The 17,604-nt window shown below is 41.8% G+C and overlaps 1 protein-coding gene across 5 annotated transcripts in view; it reads right to left on the minus strand.

Moving 5' to 3' along the window:
* hdac4 (histone deacetylase 4) overlaps positions 1-17,604 on the minus strand; it is a 150,505-nt gene that overhangs the window by 65,755 nt on the left and 67,146 nt on the right. Inside the window, exons 1-2 of one of the 5 annotated variants that reach the window (XM_050049748.1) lie at positions 6,146-6,230; positions 5,976-6,045 (exon numbers count right to left, since the gene is read on the minus strand). The exons of 2 other annotated variants lie outside the window; for them this stretch is intronic. In XM_050049748.1, the coding sequence (XP_049905705.1) occupies positions 5,976-5,979 (4 nt within the window). In that variant the 5' untranslated portion in view covers positions 5,980-6,045; positions 6,146-6,230. Of the gene's footprint in view, positions 1-5,975; positions 6,263-17,604 lie in introns of those variants that run through there. 2 more of the 5 variants (XM_050049747.1, XM_050049749.1) reach the window with 2 other exon arrangements.

The following is a 17,604-nucleotide window of genomic DNA, read 5'->3' on the forward strand; positions in this document are numbered from 1 at the left end:
AAACACAGGAAAAGCAATATCGCTGCATCCACATGGTTGACATGCAAAAACCAGAGAATTAGTGCAATCAGATTATTCCTCCAAAACAAGCAAACAACACAGCAGCTTACACACAAACAGTAGTATAACCTGACAACACAACACCAGGGAAACTAGACAATAAATCCTTAATATGTGACACGAACACAGTGTGCTGTGAACAAATAGTCGACACGCCACTTTATTTTAAATACTTGCAGGCTTATTTTTTTCTGTCTAAAACTGGCAATAGATACGATTAGGTAGCATGAGCTTTAAACGTGTAGGTGTTTGAAAGTGTATTTAGGGCTGAAAAGCTAAGCCACTGAAATAAAGGCAAACCGGTCTCTGGTTTCAGATGCTGTGTGTTACAAAAAACAAACTAACTAAATTTTCGATAGACAAGTTAGCAAGGCTTTAAGGTACAGCATGACGAAATCTTCCAAAGCATGCCACCAAATAAATTCTCAATTTGCATTTGATATTTGAACTCAAGATCGAAACCTCCCGTGTATCGTTAGTCTTTTCTGATCAATATCTGCTCCGTAGAGAACCACCTTGCACCATGCCAAGCCCTCTGCCAGTTATCAATACCCTCAAACCAGTGGAGAGCATCTCCGACCTATCATGGATGTCCTTGCATCCCCAGTGACCAATGAGGTGGTGATGGAGTTGCAGTTACTTGCTGAGATAGCCAATGACATCTTTGGTACCGGGCAGGTTTGGAGTGCGGGAGGAAACTTAACACCACCCAACGGGACAGCAGGGAGAGAAGAAAGGGTGTGGCCGGGGCCAGACATGCTGGTGCTTCAGTGGTGCATGTGTGTGTGTAATTGTGTCACTCTGCTTGTGAGGACTTGTTTGAGAGCTGGACATTAGAAGTAAGCACTTCTTGTTTGGACACATAGTTTGAGAAGATGAAAGAACAAGGCTTAAACCAAGGGTAAAGGTTTATTTTAATAAAGTCCACAAGAATCCAACTCATGTGTTAATAATTCAATCATACACTTATTTAGATTTTTTTTTTAACCCGTTGCTTCGATCAACAGTTACTCTTACAAATGTTTTCAATGGTAAAGGTCAGGCATGTAGTGATGAGAAAACTGTGCAAACATGTGTGTTAAATGATTGAATGATTCCTGGCCCTCTGACCTACAAACTTGTATGTTTGTCACTTCCAGATAAACATGCGCATAGAAAAAGAGGCCCATTAGAAGATGCCACTGTTTGTCATGCTCGCTCTGAGCGGTCTGTGCCAATCATCCTTGTTATCTAAACAAAGCCTTTCTCCCTGACCCATGGTAAAAGTTCAGCCCACCACCTCTAATGTTCCCTGGACACGCACACATGTACACACACATGCCTGTCAACTGTTTATACACATATTCAATATGCAGTAAACATCCAGGCCAAACAAACAAAACCTTTTGTTGGGTCAGTGCACTTCAAACGGAGTGCCACTCTGCACCGTTGGGGCGCATTCAGAGGACCCCGGTGCCAGCTATTCCAGCATCACGGTGCCAAACATGGATGGGGCATCACCTCAATTAACGCCTTTTCTACTGTATATTTTCCAAGCAGACTCACGTCGGCAAGCTTTGGACAGAAAGACCTGCTATCCCTGTTTCTTCTAAATAGGGCTCTGGGTGGCCCCTGGGTGGCCCCTGGAGTTAGCCCAACACTTGACCTTGAACACCACACTATTTATGTACGGTTCCCCAAGTGCCTTTCTTGGTATCCATGCCACAGGCTTCACAAAGGCTGTTTGTTTTCACAAACACATGGGGCCTCCCACCTCTGAAACTACAAAATATAAAAATGCATACATTCCGCCTCTACACTCTCACATGGAATAACAGAATCCATAGAGTCCTTTTGGGAAAATGAATGTAAGATGCAAAATAAGTGATATATGACATCCACTAAATTTCACTCGTAAGATAGCCAATAAAAACACATCAAACATTTACAAAGAGGGTGATGTGCAGTATCATGATTCATAAAACAAACAAGTCAGCCACCAAGCCACCAAAACTACTCTGTGCACTTTGTCCGTGATAAAAGGTGGCCTGAGCAAATGGGAATGCAGCCATAACCTCATGCAAAAATGGTTACCAAAACTGTAACAACTGATCTGAAAAAATTACTTAAGCAGCACCACTACACCCACAAGCAATTTTGACTGTGGCCATGAATTTATCACCTAGTTCAAATGTTATCAGACCATGGCTGTTATCAGTTATCTCTGGGGGCACAGATTTGTGGTAGTATGGCCCTACGCATACGTTGATTGTTAAACAGCGACCTCAAGAAAACGTATTAATCTTGATGAGAGAAAAGGAGGAAATCAGGTGACATAGGATAAAGTGCAACTAAGTCCGTGTATAGGAATAAAGAGTAACAATAACACAGGATTTTCACCCAGGAGACCACTGTTCATGTCCCATGTGAAAGTAAAAGTAGAAGTTGACTTATTTTAACTTTACATCAGTAAGTTAACTTGGGTGACATACCTGACGTGACCTAAGTTCGTGACCTAAATAACATAACAAATACACTTATTGTAACCCAAACCATGACCTTTGCCAAAACCTAACCAAGTAGTTTTGCTGCCTAAAGGTTGGATATGCACCTTCTGGCCTACTGGTATGTGCAGTTTGCCCCATCTGAAGCATTATAATGGTAGTTATATCATATAATAATGGCCATTTAATGAGCTGATAACATTCAAAACTGGTGAAAAACTGGAACTGCGTTGTCTTCACTGAAACAAACAAAAAAATGGTATACTTTTGTACTGTGTCATTTTGTTTTTCCATGTGCAGTGTAACGTACATGTTTTGTGTTATATCTTGTGAAAGTATGGATGTAAGCTGTGTGTTTATGACAGAAACAGCAACAACCGTGCCCAAACCAAGTTTCTCCTTGGGGAGCAATGACTTTAATTCATATCTTGAATTTCTTTCTCTCTGTTTTATTCTGTTAAGATGGCTGGTAAATTACAGCCAATGGCCAGCTACAATACTGAAGCCGTGCAGAAAAAAGAACCTAATTACAGCCACTTATCCTCAAGCTGAGGGGCTACATGGTGGCACAGAGGGAGAGAGATGGAGAGGAAGAGGACGGTGGTGTAATCACTCCTAAGACCAGCTACTCAGAGGCTAACCACACTGGCTGGCACATTAACATTGTGCTGAGTGCCATAGCCGTCTGCAGATTGGGATGTTAGCTACACACAGATGTATTTAGGAACTGAAACCTTTTGATAACCTTGATGTATTTATGTGTCAACACTACAGTCTATACTTGAACCACAGACTTGTTTTCTATTATTAGTCAATGCAGTGCCAGGAATACAGAATACAATTTAATTTTTTGTTAGAATTGTCGAGTTATTTCAGACTGTGATTTGATAAGATATTGTGTAAACTGTACAAGGCTGTAACTGTGTTTTCCCCTGAGCGGACCTCAAATATAGTAGTTAGAAGTTATACTTTCTGCTCTGGATAATTTAGAGGCTGTTCTAGATGCTGTCAAAAGGTTTAAAAGCACACAGGAAACACATCTGTGTCACGTCTGACTGACAGGTCCTGGTCAACCTGACATGGCTCTGCAGGATCGCAGTACTGTTGCAGTATGGCAGCAACAACAAGATTCTCTCCCTGTATAACAGTCCTCAGAAGCATGTTTACAGTAAACAAAGCTTTATAAATGGCAGCAGACAAACAGGGCGACATACTGTACAGCACCCAGCAGGATGCAGGCACCTGTGAAGTAATTAGCCCAGCTTACAAGGATGGCACTCTGTGAATGTGGCATGAGGTAATGGTGCAGAGCCAACGGGGAGGAGAGGCAGATGCACGAGCTGAGTCACACTGATGGCAACAGACATGATAATGCAAACATTCCCACTGCAGGCATGGCCGTGCAGGTCAATACAGGCTGACATTTTAAGTGAAGTAAATACGTGTGTAGATACTACCAATCAAAGAGGTGTTGACATACAGTACAATCATCAGTATCATAATTTTATGTACATTATCATCACATGAAAACTTTGCAAGTCTAAAATGTCAGCTCATTAAAATCATTTTTTTTCTGTGACTGAAAACTCAGTAATTTATGAAAAAAATGAGTAGCTTCTGTTGTAAATGCATAGCGGCTAAAGGACCATTAAAGATGAGTGGCGGAAGTCAGATAATCTCTGTTGATTTCCAGACGGGAAATTGTGTTTACTTTGTGAAATCCCATGGAGTTGTGAGGTTTCCCTACTTGCAGGCATGATGATGTGAAATCTGGCTGAACTCACTAAAAACTGACACAAACACGGCTGCTGAAATGTCAGCCTGTGCCTTCTCTTCTCTGTCCCTCATCTATTCATCCATCACTCTCCGCCCCTCCATATCGCACTGTGACCCTCCCTCCCTCCCTCCTTTCACCCCCCTCTCCCTCCTTTCACCCCCCTCTCCTGTGATCAGGCTAAGATCATGGATCACACAGAGGGAGTTATTTATAGTCCAGGATTCCCGAAGGAGCTCCTCGCCCCACCGGGCAGCTCTGCACTCAGACTAAACCCCCGTGCATGTTTAGTCACAGTTTATGAGGAACTGAGCGCTCATTTAAAATTCAAAAGTAGTCAGTGTGTGTGACAAAAACAAAAGCTGTGCACAAAAATACACACAGCAGCGTAACGCTTTGCAGATTAAGAATGAATAGTAATCGCTGACAGTGTTACCCAGCCGTGAGCCCCACACGCACAGGTGCTAGCAGAGGAGGGAGGCAAACGCCATGGCGACTGGCGGGATCGTGGCCAGCGGTTGGCTGGACGGGGGGAGGAGGGGTGGGTCTAAAGATGGAGGGAGGACCAATGACGGTACACAACTAATTCAACACATGGCCTGCATGTGCATCCAGATCGACGCTTTACTGTCAAGTCTGGGATGGGTGTGTGCGCATGTTGATGTATGTCATTGAACATCCCTGAAGCATGGTAGTTTGTTGTACTGTATGTCAACACCTCTTTGTTTTCTTTGTCCCTCTCTCTTTCTCTGTCTCTGAGGACAGCTAGTCCGTGCTCACAGACTGACTCCACTAAAGTGATCGCAAGCAACTGATCAAGTCATTCGAAGAGATAAAGAGATAAACAACACCTCAAATGGCCTTTTATCGACCAGGTTTACTGTAATTAACAGAAATACAGTAATAACACCACACATAAAGTATGACAGAGAGACGTGGAGCCACATGGCCACACTGAATGCGCACTGGCTACCAAACAAAACTTCAATTATTAAATGATGCAAGAACAGAAAATATAATCAAGCACCGAAATCTAACAATTTTAAGTGTTGTTTTTCTTCTCATGAGAACGGAAGATATCAGAATATTCAGTCATTTGCGTTTCCTCAAGAGCTGAGCGATCAATGTGTTCTGCAAAACTGATTATAGCTATGAAATCCCTCATATAATACAAACTTTCATACATATCCCCGCACACATACAGGGGCATAAACACAAACACATGCATGCACACAAAAGGCTGTGGGGAGGAACAGACACAGCCACTGCCATCTGCTCCATTCAGTTAAAGGCTGCACTGAGTGGTGCTGAGCAAGAGTCTCCATACATCACTACCATTCAATAAACACTGCCACTACTCAAAGCTGCACACCCACACAGGGAACAAACACACGGACATACGCTTTCTCCTCAAGGTAACACACACACACACACACAGTAACATCCACAGGCTAGATGAGCTTATATAAATGCATGCCTAAGGATACACACCAACTAAACATTATTTAATCAATACACATAAAAGCTACATAAACTCATCCTTTACACACCAAAAAAAGGCACAATAAATTACAAACCAGATAAAACTGCATGAGAATTTCAAACATCCACACACACTATCCAAACAGTGATCTGTGCATAACAACAAGAGCTCTTACCCATCAGTTGTGCCGTGCTGTCCGGTTGTTGTGTGTTTGTGTATGTGTGTGTGTGTGCAGTGTACAGTATCTGAGAGAGAGAGAGAAAGTGTGTGTTTGTAGCCAAAAAAGTACGACTCTGAACAGAGCAGTAAAAGTCCACTGTAGCGCGAAAAATACAGCAGACCAACCTGTTTTTTTTTTCGTAGTGAGAACAGATCTCTCTCCCTCCCTGTCTTTCACACTCTCCGTCTTTCACTCTATCGCTTCTCTGTGTTTCTCTCACTGACGTGCTTCTTCGCTCTGCCCTCCGGCTGCCACTCTCTCTCCCTCCCTCTGTTCCTCTGGTCCCCTCCCACTCTCTCTATCTCTCTCTCTCTCTCCCTCTCGCTCCCTCTCTCAGTGACATCAGAGGGCAGTCTCAGGCATGTTGAGCATTTTATGGGAGTCTCTCCTTCTTTCTGCCGAACTCACAGACCAGCAGAGAAGCAGAGGGCGTCAGATTGTGATCACATTCTCATTTGACTAGACAAACTCTGTGCTTTTATGAACCACCTCTGCTTTTTTTTTGTTTTGTTTTTTTTGGACTGAACAGAGCTCAGTGTTGTTATTGCTTGCAGTTCTTGATGTGTGTTACTTGTTGCACACACACGCACACACACACAGGCACACAGACACAGACACACACACACACACACACACACACACAGACACACACACACACTCACATTTCTGGATCGTCTCCATGTAAAACCCTCCTACACACCAGCAGCCCAACAGAACAGACAGTTGTTGTGGAGTTGACTGGATGATAATGGCTGCTGCTTGGCCTTGCAACTGGAACACTTTACAGCCACTTAAGGCGCACTGTCTCTGTCTCACACAGTCGACGCTGATCACTGCTTCGGCTTGGTGTCCAAGCTCAAACCTTTGTGAGTAATCTATGTAAGTAATATCTGTTAGGATGCTCTGTTATGACTTGTTACAGATAGATATAATTTAAGTGATCACAAACTGTGCCTCTGAAGAGCCAGGTATATTACAAGAGAAGATTGTGTTTGAGGGAAAGAAGCTTAAAATGACCACCAATAAATATCAAAGGAGCTGCACTGATGCAGTTCATTAAGACATAAAAGCAAAATGTGATTCAGAGAAAGGAAAAAAAACAATTAACAGAGAGAGAGAGAAGCTGAATCAAAGTAGAGATACAGATTTATAAATAGATGCCTGAAAAATGTGCTGCAGATGAGTGATAGGATTTGGAATGATAAAGAGGAGCAATTAGGGCGGTTGAAGGACTCGCCTATCGAGTGCCATCAGAGTCCACTAACGACAAGTGCTCCTCTGGGGGCGACACCTGACATATGTCTTGCTGTCATGTCAATGGGCAGTTTGATACTCAGCCAACAGGAGCGAATGCATGGGACTGACTGCATTATGAATAGCTGTTTACATGGCGAGTGTGTAATTGTATGAAAATTACCACATGTGGTACAGTCCTCATTTGCAAAAGTGGCTACTTTATAATCCCCATTAAATCACACAGACTCAAAGACTGGAGAAGTGACAGGATGCCAGTTGCAAATTGAAGCTGATGATCCTGGCAGCAAAGACTCAAGAGGTGCTCAGCTGCAAAACGTGGGGCAGTTGGGAAAGTTTCGTTTTACCCAAATGTCCTCTCACATGCTGGAGTGACAACCAGTAGTGCTTAAAAGTTGTTTTCTGCTCCTCTCTACTATACTTTAAAAAGGCTCTGGAAAAACGGAGGAAAAACTGGCAAACAATAGTGTCCTAATTCTCCTCTATAAAACTTTATGGAGCTATTTTCAGAATATACCCACCTGATCAGATTGGAGTATGAAAATTACACGCTCAAAACTGAACACACCCAAAAAGACAGGCTGCAACTTCAGAATGAGTACGTGTGAGCAGTGAAAACAAAAGCATGGGGTGTGTCCAGTAATTAGAGCAGTACTGGATACCACAACAAAAAACTGGACATGAACAATGCCACATTTACTTCAAAGTGACACTGATCAATACCCTAAATTTATTAATAATTACCTGATAGTTGTAAAACTAATATTGCATTTACATGCAGTTTGTCATTAATCAGGTATATCCCCTTACCACTACCATATACATATATTTAAAGATATATATATATATATATATATATATATGTATACAGATTTCAAACCAACTTCTGTTCAAATATATTCCAAAGAGCTGACTGTTACATTCACACACCCACACAGGTGTTTTATTTGCGCTGCCTAATTAGACCTCTGCTGAGGTTAAGGATAGGTGGAGCTATGATGGGAATTATGTGATGTCACCAAACTGTATTAGCTAATGAGAATGATTATGGTGTAATTTGACCCGCCCTACCAGGTAAAACCAAACTAACAGGAGGGTGGGGAAAATGTCAAGCTTGTAAACACCCACACAGGGGAGAAATTTAATCAGGTGAGTCGGTGAAAACACTTGTGTGGGTGACCGTGAGTGTATTTAAGGTGAGGAAACAGACTTATCTCTACTTATTTAGTTTGTTTCAGTTTCAGTCGGACTTGTGGTAGAATATTTTGAACATAAAGCACAGAGTAATGCCCTTTCAACTGATTCCACTGTGGTCAATCCATCCTCCATGATGCTTTCACTTATCTTTATTTAAGTCAAGCATATAAATACATGTAAAAACCCTGATCACATGTGAAAAGAAGTAAAGTACTTTAAGGGGGTTTCTATCTGACAGCTATGTACCCAGATGCTCTTAATTCCTTCCCTAAATTAAGGTAACTAGGTTACTTGTTTACATGCTGTATTATAAATGTCCTTACGTCAGAAACCCGATGATAATTGCATTATCTAAGTTCATGTAAGCACACTGATTTTCCCGCACATGTCTCGTCTAATTTGCATGTCTTTGTGTGTATTTGTGTGCATGCAGGTGCATGTAGAGGGATCTGTGTCTGTGTGTGTTTGCAGGAGCTATTTTTGAAGTTCACCATAGAATCCAGTAAGCCAAGTTTTGTTTGATCAGACAACACACCCACACACCTGGCTGCGATAAGGTTCTGCGTTATCAGCTTGTTGTATGGTGTTGACGTCAAAGGCTTAGGTAAGCTTCATGCAGCCATGACACTGATAACAGCAAATGCTACTCAGCCCAAACCACAGAGGCGTTTACACACACGCACACAACATTTCATTTTTAGAAATGGGGGATAATCACTGTCGGGGAGAGCAGTGACCGGACTGAAACTGAGCAGAGAAGCAACACATGAACTTTGCAGGAAAAATCAATGTATGGACATTAGGTCAAATGGTCAAAGATCAGTGGCGGTGAGCCGACAGCTTGGCAAATAAAAGTGAACAGTGTGAAACATGTGGGAAGCTTCTGAAGAAAAACACAAAAGAGAAGAAAACAAACCCACAAAACTTGTTGAAGAATGCCAGTGCATGAGCATGGGAGCCTGTTTCCATCGACTGCATATTATGCAAGCAGTCAATGTTAATTTGTTTGTTAGTACAGAGAGTGGTGCGATGCATGAATGTGATCCAGTGCCATGTACTGTACACTTTAATAAGACAAAGAAAACACTGACAAGAATGTCGAGCATCTGAAATACACAAAAGATGTTGCACTCTAATTAATGGCTGAAACTTTTTTCCCATGCTGTGTTGTGGTTCAAAATGTTTTTGTTGGCTGATGCTTTTTTTCTGTTGTTCCATTTTTTTCTTATTGGAACTAGCATCCAAATCTTTATGTACATGACTTGCTGCCAAAATGTCTGTGCACAGATGCTGAAAAGTGATACTGTATCCAAAACACAACCCAAACGTGTTGTATTTTGCTTTGTTTGATGGTAGTCAAGCCAGAGAGCTGTAATATTATCTTTAGACCAGAACAGCTAATCCGGAGCAGGTCTGCTTTCCAACTGCCAGTGAGTCGGTTTAAAGCCAAAATCACATCCACATCGGCGTAACTGTGTTGGACTAATTTTGTCACCTGTTCATGGTCACGACACAACAACCAGCACGTGGCTTAGTCTGCGTTCACAGACACTAAATGAAGTACATACAGAACCACATGACAGGTCTCGGAGCATGTAAAGGACTTAGTGAGTTTCATGTTCATGTATGAATGAAAGCATGTGTATGGAACTGTACGTGCGGGGCAGAGTGAGACATAAAGATAAGGCGATGAAAGTCTATATGGAAGAGGGCTTGTGGAGTTATTTGCAACAGCCAGCGAGAGAACCAGACAAGGCGATAAGTGAGCATATCCGAGATAAATAGCTCGTGTAGCTATGTGCATCAGAGTCAGCGTGTGCGTGTGCGTTAAATAATGCATGTGGCATAATGATTGCAAGGCATGCTGAAATACACAGTGTGGCAGCCAGGCAGACAGGACTGATGAATAAGTAATGGACGGCGTCCGCCTCGTAATGTACACACGTGTGCACGCGCATACACACACACACACGCACGCACACACACACACACACACACACAAGCATGCATGCAAACTATAACCACAAGCTGGTTCATGTACAGGAGAGAGAGAAAAAAATAGCAACTCTTATTTTTGTATCTTCTTTTGCTCTTGTCTTCCCCCTCCTCTCCACAGTGACAGGGGGGTGGTGGGGGAGGAGGGTTGCTTTTTTCATCCAACTCCCCTGAGAACCCAGACCCGACTCCAAATATGTGAGATACTGTGTCGTTTATTATTGATTTAGGTTATTTATAATACACACTCTCCCTGCAACCCCCCCCTTTACATCTCTCTCTTTCTCTGCCTCCCCATCTCATTCATTAGTATCTCTGGGATTCTCAAAATACAGATACTAAATCTAGAAAGTATTTCCATCCGAAACAAGCATTACCCTCTCTAAAATAACCCTTTTCCAATACCTTTCTTTGTCAAAGAAAAACAGATTTAGTGAATGCAGAGGATTTCTAATGACAGTCAGAACAAGCTAAGTTGACGCAGAATATGAGAGCCCACCGTTTCAGTACCCTCTCATGTCTTCATTTAATACTGCTATAAAACACTGCCGAAGTGTAAAGAAAGTATTATATTGTGCCAAAAGCTTGTACTCTCTCCCTCGCATATTCTGCCACTTCTCTTACTTAGCCAACACATGGCAACAGACTCGAGGTTATTAAAAAATATTTTAAAAGGCTTCACAGATCAGCACAAGTACAGAGTCCTGAGCTATCAGCTATGTTATCGGTCAGCGTTTTCAGCTGTCTTTCGCCTGCTCTTGCATTGCTAACAAATGCTCTCGATTCCTTTAAATATGTCAACAATAAAACAAAACATGAAACAGTTAATTACAGGCAGAGCAGACTCATAATAAACAGGTAAACAGAACTCTTTGAATTCTCCATTGTCACTTATGAAAAGAGGGACAAAACTAAAATAAGTTATACTGTATTGCTTTTGCATGAGATGCCCCAATCAAGTTTTACAGACATGAACACAAAAACAAGTAGAATAGGCAATATCAGTTGATCAGGAAAATTAAAATGAAGAAGTGTAATGTTTGCTTGTGTGGGTCTACTGTGTGTTGTAGTCTCTTTATATGGAAAAGCAGAAAAAGCAAAAAAAAAAAAAAAGCAAAAAGGAATCAATGTTGGGGCTATAAACTAGTGACTTCTCTCTCTCTAACACACACACACACACACACACACACACACACACACACACACACACGCACACACGCACACACGCAAACACACATGGATTTGGCTGAATGACAATAAACCCCACTGTAGTGAGGCAGCTGCAGTAGGCTACAGTATAACATCCCTAGAAGCAAGCTGCTGTAGACTCTTTGTTTATTAGTAGAGTTGTCGGATATGATGATATATACAGGGAAACAATGTCTCTGCCAGCAGAGATGTTGTAATGTCGTATCTACAGAGAGAACTATGACTTTAGCATCTCTGATTGCGTTAGGCCAGTGTTTTGGGCATGTGACCCCTTAAAAAAAAAGAGATCGCTTGTCAGTTCTTTGGATTTACTGTATTAGGCTATCACTGGCAATGTTGCAAATAAATAGGAAGGACTGCTCTCTGGCAATAATGATTTAACACAGTGGTTAAGTTTTTTTGGGGGGGTATTTAAAATATAAATAGCCACATCTGTTATTAACTATATTATTATAGTTTTATTAACTATATCACAGTATATGTGTAGATCTCTATCATGATAGAGCCATGTCTTCTCATGTCATGACACCACAAACTGTGCGCACAAACAAATATGGTTAGTTTCTTTGAGTGTATTCAAATCTACATTTTTTAGTCTGGTCGAATTAGACTCTGGGTTGTTCTATTTTCTTAGACAGGACTCATTTGAGCAATTCTGAACTCAGCAAGTACTCAGGTGCAGAACAGAACAGCTGTGAGACCCTTTAGAGGAAGTGGTCTTGTTGGATGTGGTTTGAATGTGATCCGATCCTCAAACTGACTCAACTATAAAGTGTACTCTGCAAAGTTTACGCTAAACGGCTTCCACAGCCAGGTGCACTTTTCCTACTGGGATGCAGAGTGAGTGAAATCAGCAGTTGTTAGTGGGAAAATGAATCAAGGTCTGAACAGGACTGGTAACCAGCAGACTGGCCTCGTGTTATTTGGGCAGGACATTCTTCAGGACCTTCTTCCTGTGTTTTCTTTCAGACACATCAAAAGCAGAGCAAACATTCTCATATGGCTTTCAGGTGCATTTTTGTTCACTTGAATTTTTTGTCTGTGTGAAAACAAACTAAACCAAGGGGAAAATGCGACAAGTTTACCAATGCATCCACTGATTCAGACCTGAGCAAACAAACTGTGGAAAATGCCATCCCTCCATCTCTTGCTTATGAGCACAACAAAGACCAAAGAGTAAACTTATACAGCTGTATGAATACACCTTTCATTTGATCTGTTTCATACCTGGCTAAAAAAATGATTTGCTGCTGAATTCTGCCGTACAAACCTACACGTGCATACACACACACACACACACACACACACACACACACACACACACACACACACANACACACACACACACACACACACACACACACACACACACACACACACACACACACACACACAACAGAGTTCACACAATCCTCAGATCAAGCTTACCACATGCTGCCAATCTGATCTAGTTGAGGTAACAAGCTCTACAAAAATAACCGTAACAAGAATCAGCTCCTAAGTGAGGAAGACCTCAAAATATCAAGGCATCAAAACAGCTTCTTAAAAACCAGACAAGGTAAGAAGAGGAGACGTGGCTGCCGTAGGGAGCTCCGTTCATTCATATTTTACACCCTCTCTTTCCGTCTCAATGGTAATGCCTTCCCAGTCTGTGTGGAGTGTTCAGCAGACAGAGAGCCATTAGCCATGCTAAACTGAACTTATGAGAGATGTCAGATTGCCACACTGCTGCCCGTGCACTTTAAATCACATGGGTCACAGGAATGCCCCTATGCGCTAAAGCTAGACCCACAAATTCTTTATGTTCAGAGGAGATTTTAGAAACCTACCTAAAATGGGCCCTGATCAATATTTCTTAGGAGTATAAAGAGACATGCAGGCAGTGAAGACGATGAGATATAAATGAGGACAACATCAAAAAGAAAGGTGAGCGCAGATATAAATCATGACAGACAAAGATCAAGGATTCCAACTGTGAGAAAAAAAAGCCTTGGATTTTGGCTTTTATTCAGTTGCTTTCATTAAACAATGGTCTGCATTTGATGACACATCTACCTGTGGAGGCTTGTTATTGTGTTTATCAGTAATTGAAGAGGAGACAGTCTATTCTTGAACTTATTTTTCCAGTTATGCAAACGCCTTAGTCCCTTCTCAATTACTTCTTGGGAGTTCACCCCACTTAAAAAACTGGTCCGAACGATTGCAGACAAAAACATGGTCTATTTCTTCTCTTAAATGAGCTTGTGGTAAAACACAGTCTATCACTGACGACCATGCTGTAGCCATTAGGCTGTAATGAACTCCTCTTCCCGGACAGGGGAGGGCCAACCTCTGGTCATGGTGGTGTTGCTGGCCAGAAGCTAGCAAACCCCTTGCGAGCGCAAAGCAAAGGTCTGAACCCTGGAGTGGTCATCCATAATAGATAGCTTCCAGAGGACTCTTCTGGAATCATATGGTCTTGCAAGGGCTTTTAAAAGCCTTTACAAAACAAACCTCTGCATTAACAAGCGAGTTTAAGAGGAAGTGAAAGGGCAAAGCATGGCCAGAGTCAAATGAGCATAATATCCATCTGTCTATCTTAACATGTGCATGTAAACAGACACAATAAATTTACAAATTGTACAACTTAGGGATATTTAGCTTTAAGTACATACACTGAATCAATATGGTGTCACGCTAGCACCTCCAGGTACACAACTAGCAACCATTTTAAATTGTGGACAAATGTAGAGTCAGCAATCTTGTTTTCTTTAGTCATTTTCAGCCATAACTGTAATGTTTTTAGATATATAATCAAACACAGTGGTCCAACTTACAGTATCTGACGTTTCTGCTGTGCTTACTTTATGTTCTGCGTTGCATTGCTAGCGTATTTGATAAACCAAATTTAGTGGCACAGAAGCGAAGCAAGTGCTACTGTATACGGGGCCGTAGCAAAACATATATCAGCCATCTAAAAATACCCACCAAAAAAACACACACACACACACACACACACACAAAAAATCAATATGGGTTGATGTAGTGTAGTGGTTACAGCACTCGTACTCCATGCAGAAGGTCCAGTATTTGAATCCTGCTGGGGTTGACGTCAGCAAAGGCATGCGGTCGCAAGCGCAAGCTGGTCGCAGCAAATCAAACAGGATCAGCATTCACTCCGGAATCTGAGCCAAGTCCTCAAACTAGGGTGTGCCTCAAGCCCATTGTAGACGGGAGGTTCCAGATGTAAAAAACGGACTCATGGGTTTATACTTAGAATATTTTCAGCGCATTACCTTACATACTAATTGATCGAGGCAGCAGTACATCAGCACCTCCTGTGTTCTAAACTGACAGTTTTGTCAATGGAGTCCACTGGCTTTGAGATAAAGGTTTCAGTTTCCTGTTGGAAAAGGCTCTCTGACGGCAAGGTAAAACGGTGAAAATAAATATCATTGATTTTTTTAGGTGGCTACTAACAAACCACTTCAGGCAGCGTTTTATGTATTTAATGTGTGGATTTTCTACCTGGAAGTTTTTCTAGACAAACACTGACATTCAGACAATGAGCTTGTTGGTTACAGTGACTGGTTTCTTTTCAGCACTTTACAGAATGACAATAGTCCACCTTCCCACATAAAATGGACATGGATATTTGGACTTTTCAAACTAAAAATTTGACTGTAATAAAGATCTGCCACCAGTTGATTTAGTTGCTCAGGTATGGTTTATTATTCAAATCAAGCCTTCTGTTTTCAACCTAGGTGAAAATTAGCAAATTGGTCCTGACCCCTTGCAAAGCATCTGGACAGTGGTGACCTCTGAGGAAACTTAGACCCAAGGAGTCCAAAATATATAAAGCTATTGCACCATCCATTGTATATAGGTGAGGCTAGTACAAATACTTTCACTTGAAATGGCCATGTTATCTTATGATTTGGTCAGCAACCACGAGTACAAGTAGTCAGTACATCAAGCCTTGAGCCCCAACTATTCCCTGAGGACAGCAGCATAAATGTTTCTGTGCCTCTTACGGTATGACCAGGCGCATAAGGAAATATATTCCAAAACTGGAACTATTTGGTGTTAATTATTTTGGGGGTTCTTTGCCATTAGATTCCGCAGCTGAAAGTGTGCGAACAATTAATCCAAATGCTGATTATTTGGACTAACAGCAATAGCTAAAGCTTTGATAGCTGGATAAACAAAGACAAATTCAGACTAATAATAATATTTTTTGTAAACTGTATTAATTCCTTTTTGTCTCTATTCTTTGTTCATCTGTACTGTTTGAGAGCAAAACCTGACAACCCCTATCAAGAGATTTAGTATTCATTCAAACACAAGCTCACTCTCCAGACGTCTAGGTCTTAGAAAGCCAAGTCAGCCAACAAGGCAAAAACACACCAAGCCGTATGCAAAATTCATGACATGGTATCATGGTAAAATCTTTTTCCCTCTATAACATCCACATAAACACAAACTCTCTCTCTCTCTCTCTCTCTCTCTCTCTCTCTCTCTCTCTCTCTCTCTCACTCACACATAGTCCAACCTGCTATAGCTGTCAGGATAATGGCACTGATGCAGACAAAGTAGGTTAAGGCATTGCCTGTTCTGCTGGAAGACAAAAACAAGTCTGGCTCTGAGCGCTCTGCCATACTTTCTCAGACCCAAAATGTGAAGACTGTGCATGTGAGCGCGTGTGTGTGTGTGTGTCTCCCTTTAACAGGGTTGACATGAAGGCCGCAACCTCAGGGTATGTCTGTAGATATAATTAGGCCTTGGTACACTATTTTGTATTCTCTTTATAACTCCAATCTTGCTCTCAGGATCAAAGCTGATTTCACCTCTGATCTCTGGCAGCTTTAGGTTTGCTTTAGCATGCTGCCTTAAACCTACTGCATCAGTACATTGTATGTGTGGTGATATTAAACTTCCATATTTATTCCAAATGGGGAGCAAGTTATTCTAAAATTGTTGGGTGAAATAAAAAGACGATTACGATTCAGGCAGATGAGATGAAGCAAAGTGCAGGAGATTATATTTCAGTTCATCAGAAGTTCAAGAGAACCATTTGGAAACATCCCTTGGGCAATGACTCTGACATGGTTGTTAGTGTGTGTGTTCATGTGTGTGTGTGTGTGTGTGTGTGTGTGTGTGAGCCTGATAGTGGCTGAGCAGAAAAAGAAGCAGCTGCCCACCGACTCCTGCCTACACCAAACTGGCACCAGGCAGGGGAACCAATGCCAGGTCAGGGAGTATGTGGGGGTGGTAGAGGGGCTTTGGGGGCCCATCTGGGGAACTGGCATCGGGACCTGAGGGCCGTGTGGGCTCCCTGGTGAGCATGTGTATACAAAACAGGTTGTCTTCCATTAGGGAAAAGTGGCAAGTAAAGCAGGTGCTGATTGTGCCTGTCACTGGGACTAAAAATCACTACAAGATTATAGTGTTCTGAATCTTGAATTACATCTGACAGAAAAGTAGATAGTGGTTCTGTCATGATGACTAATGCGTAATGCTTCATTATACATACACTGAAATATAAGAACTTGTTGCACCTTTAAGGGGAATAAGGGATTATTAGGTGATTTTTTTGTAAGCCTTAGAATTTGTGCAGGAGCTTGGTGTCTTTGAATTGAACTATGTTTAAAAATAACTTGATGTTTTTGACTCACCACAAATTCTACTTTTCCTAGGGAGAAGTCTCTCTTCCCCGTGAGATTTTGAGCATCAACTGCAGCAAAAGCAAAAAAGAGTAAAAGAGGAAAGAAAGCAAAGCAGATGATGAGCAGGAGAAATTGAGGTCGCAACAGATCAAATGGTCTGCTTGCAAAACTCCCCAAATCACTGTGTTGGGCATGTTGCTTTACATTAACAGAGCAAACATACAAATATACAATGTCAGGATTAAGGTCAAGCATGCGGTCACACATGCACAAACACACGCGAC

The sequence above is a fragment of the Epinephelus moara genome, chromosome 7 (assembly GCF_006386435.1).
Source record: "Epinephelus moara isolate mb chromosome 7, YSFRI_EMoa_1.0, whole genome shotgun sequence".
NCBI classification, from domain to species: Eukaryota; Metazoa; Chordata; class Actinopteri; order Perciformes; family Serranidae; genus Epinephelus; species Epinephelus moara.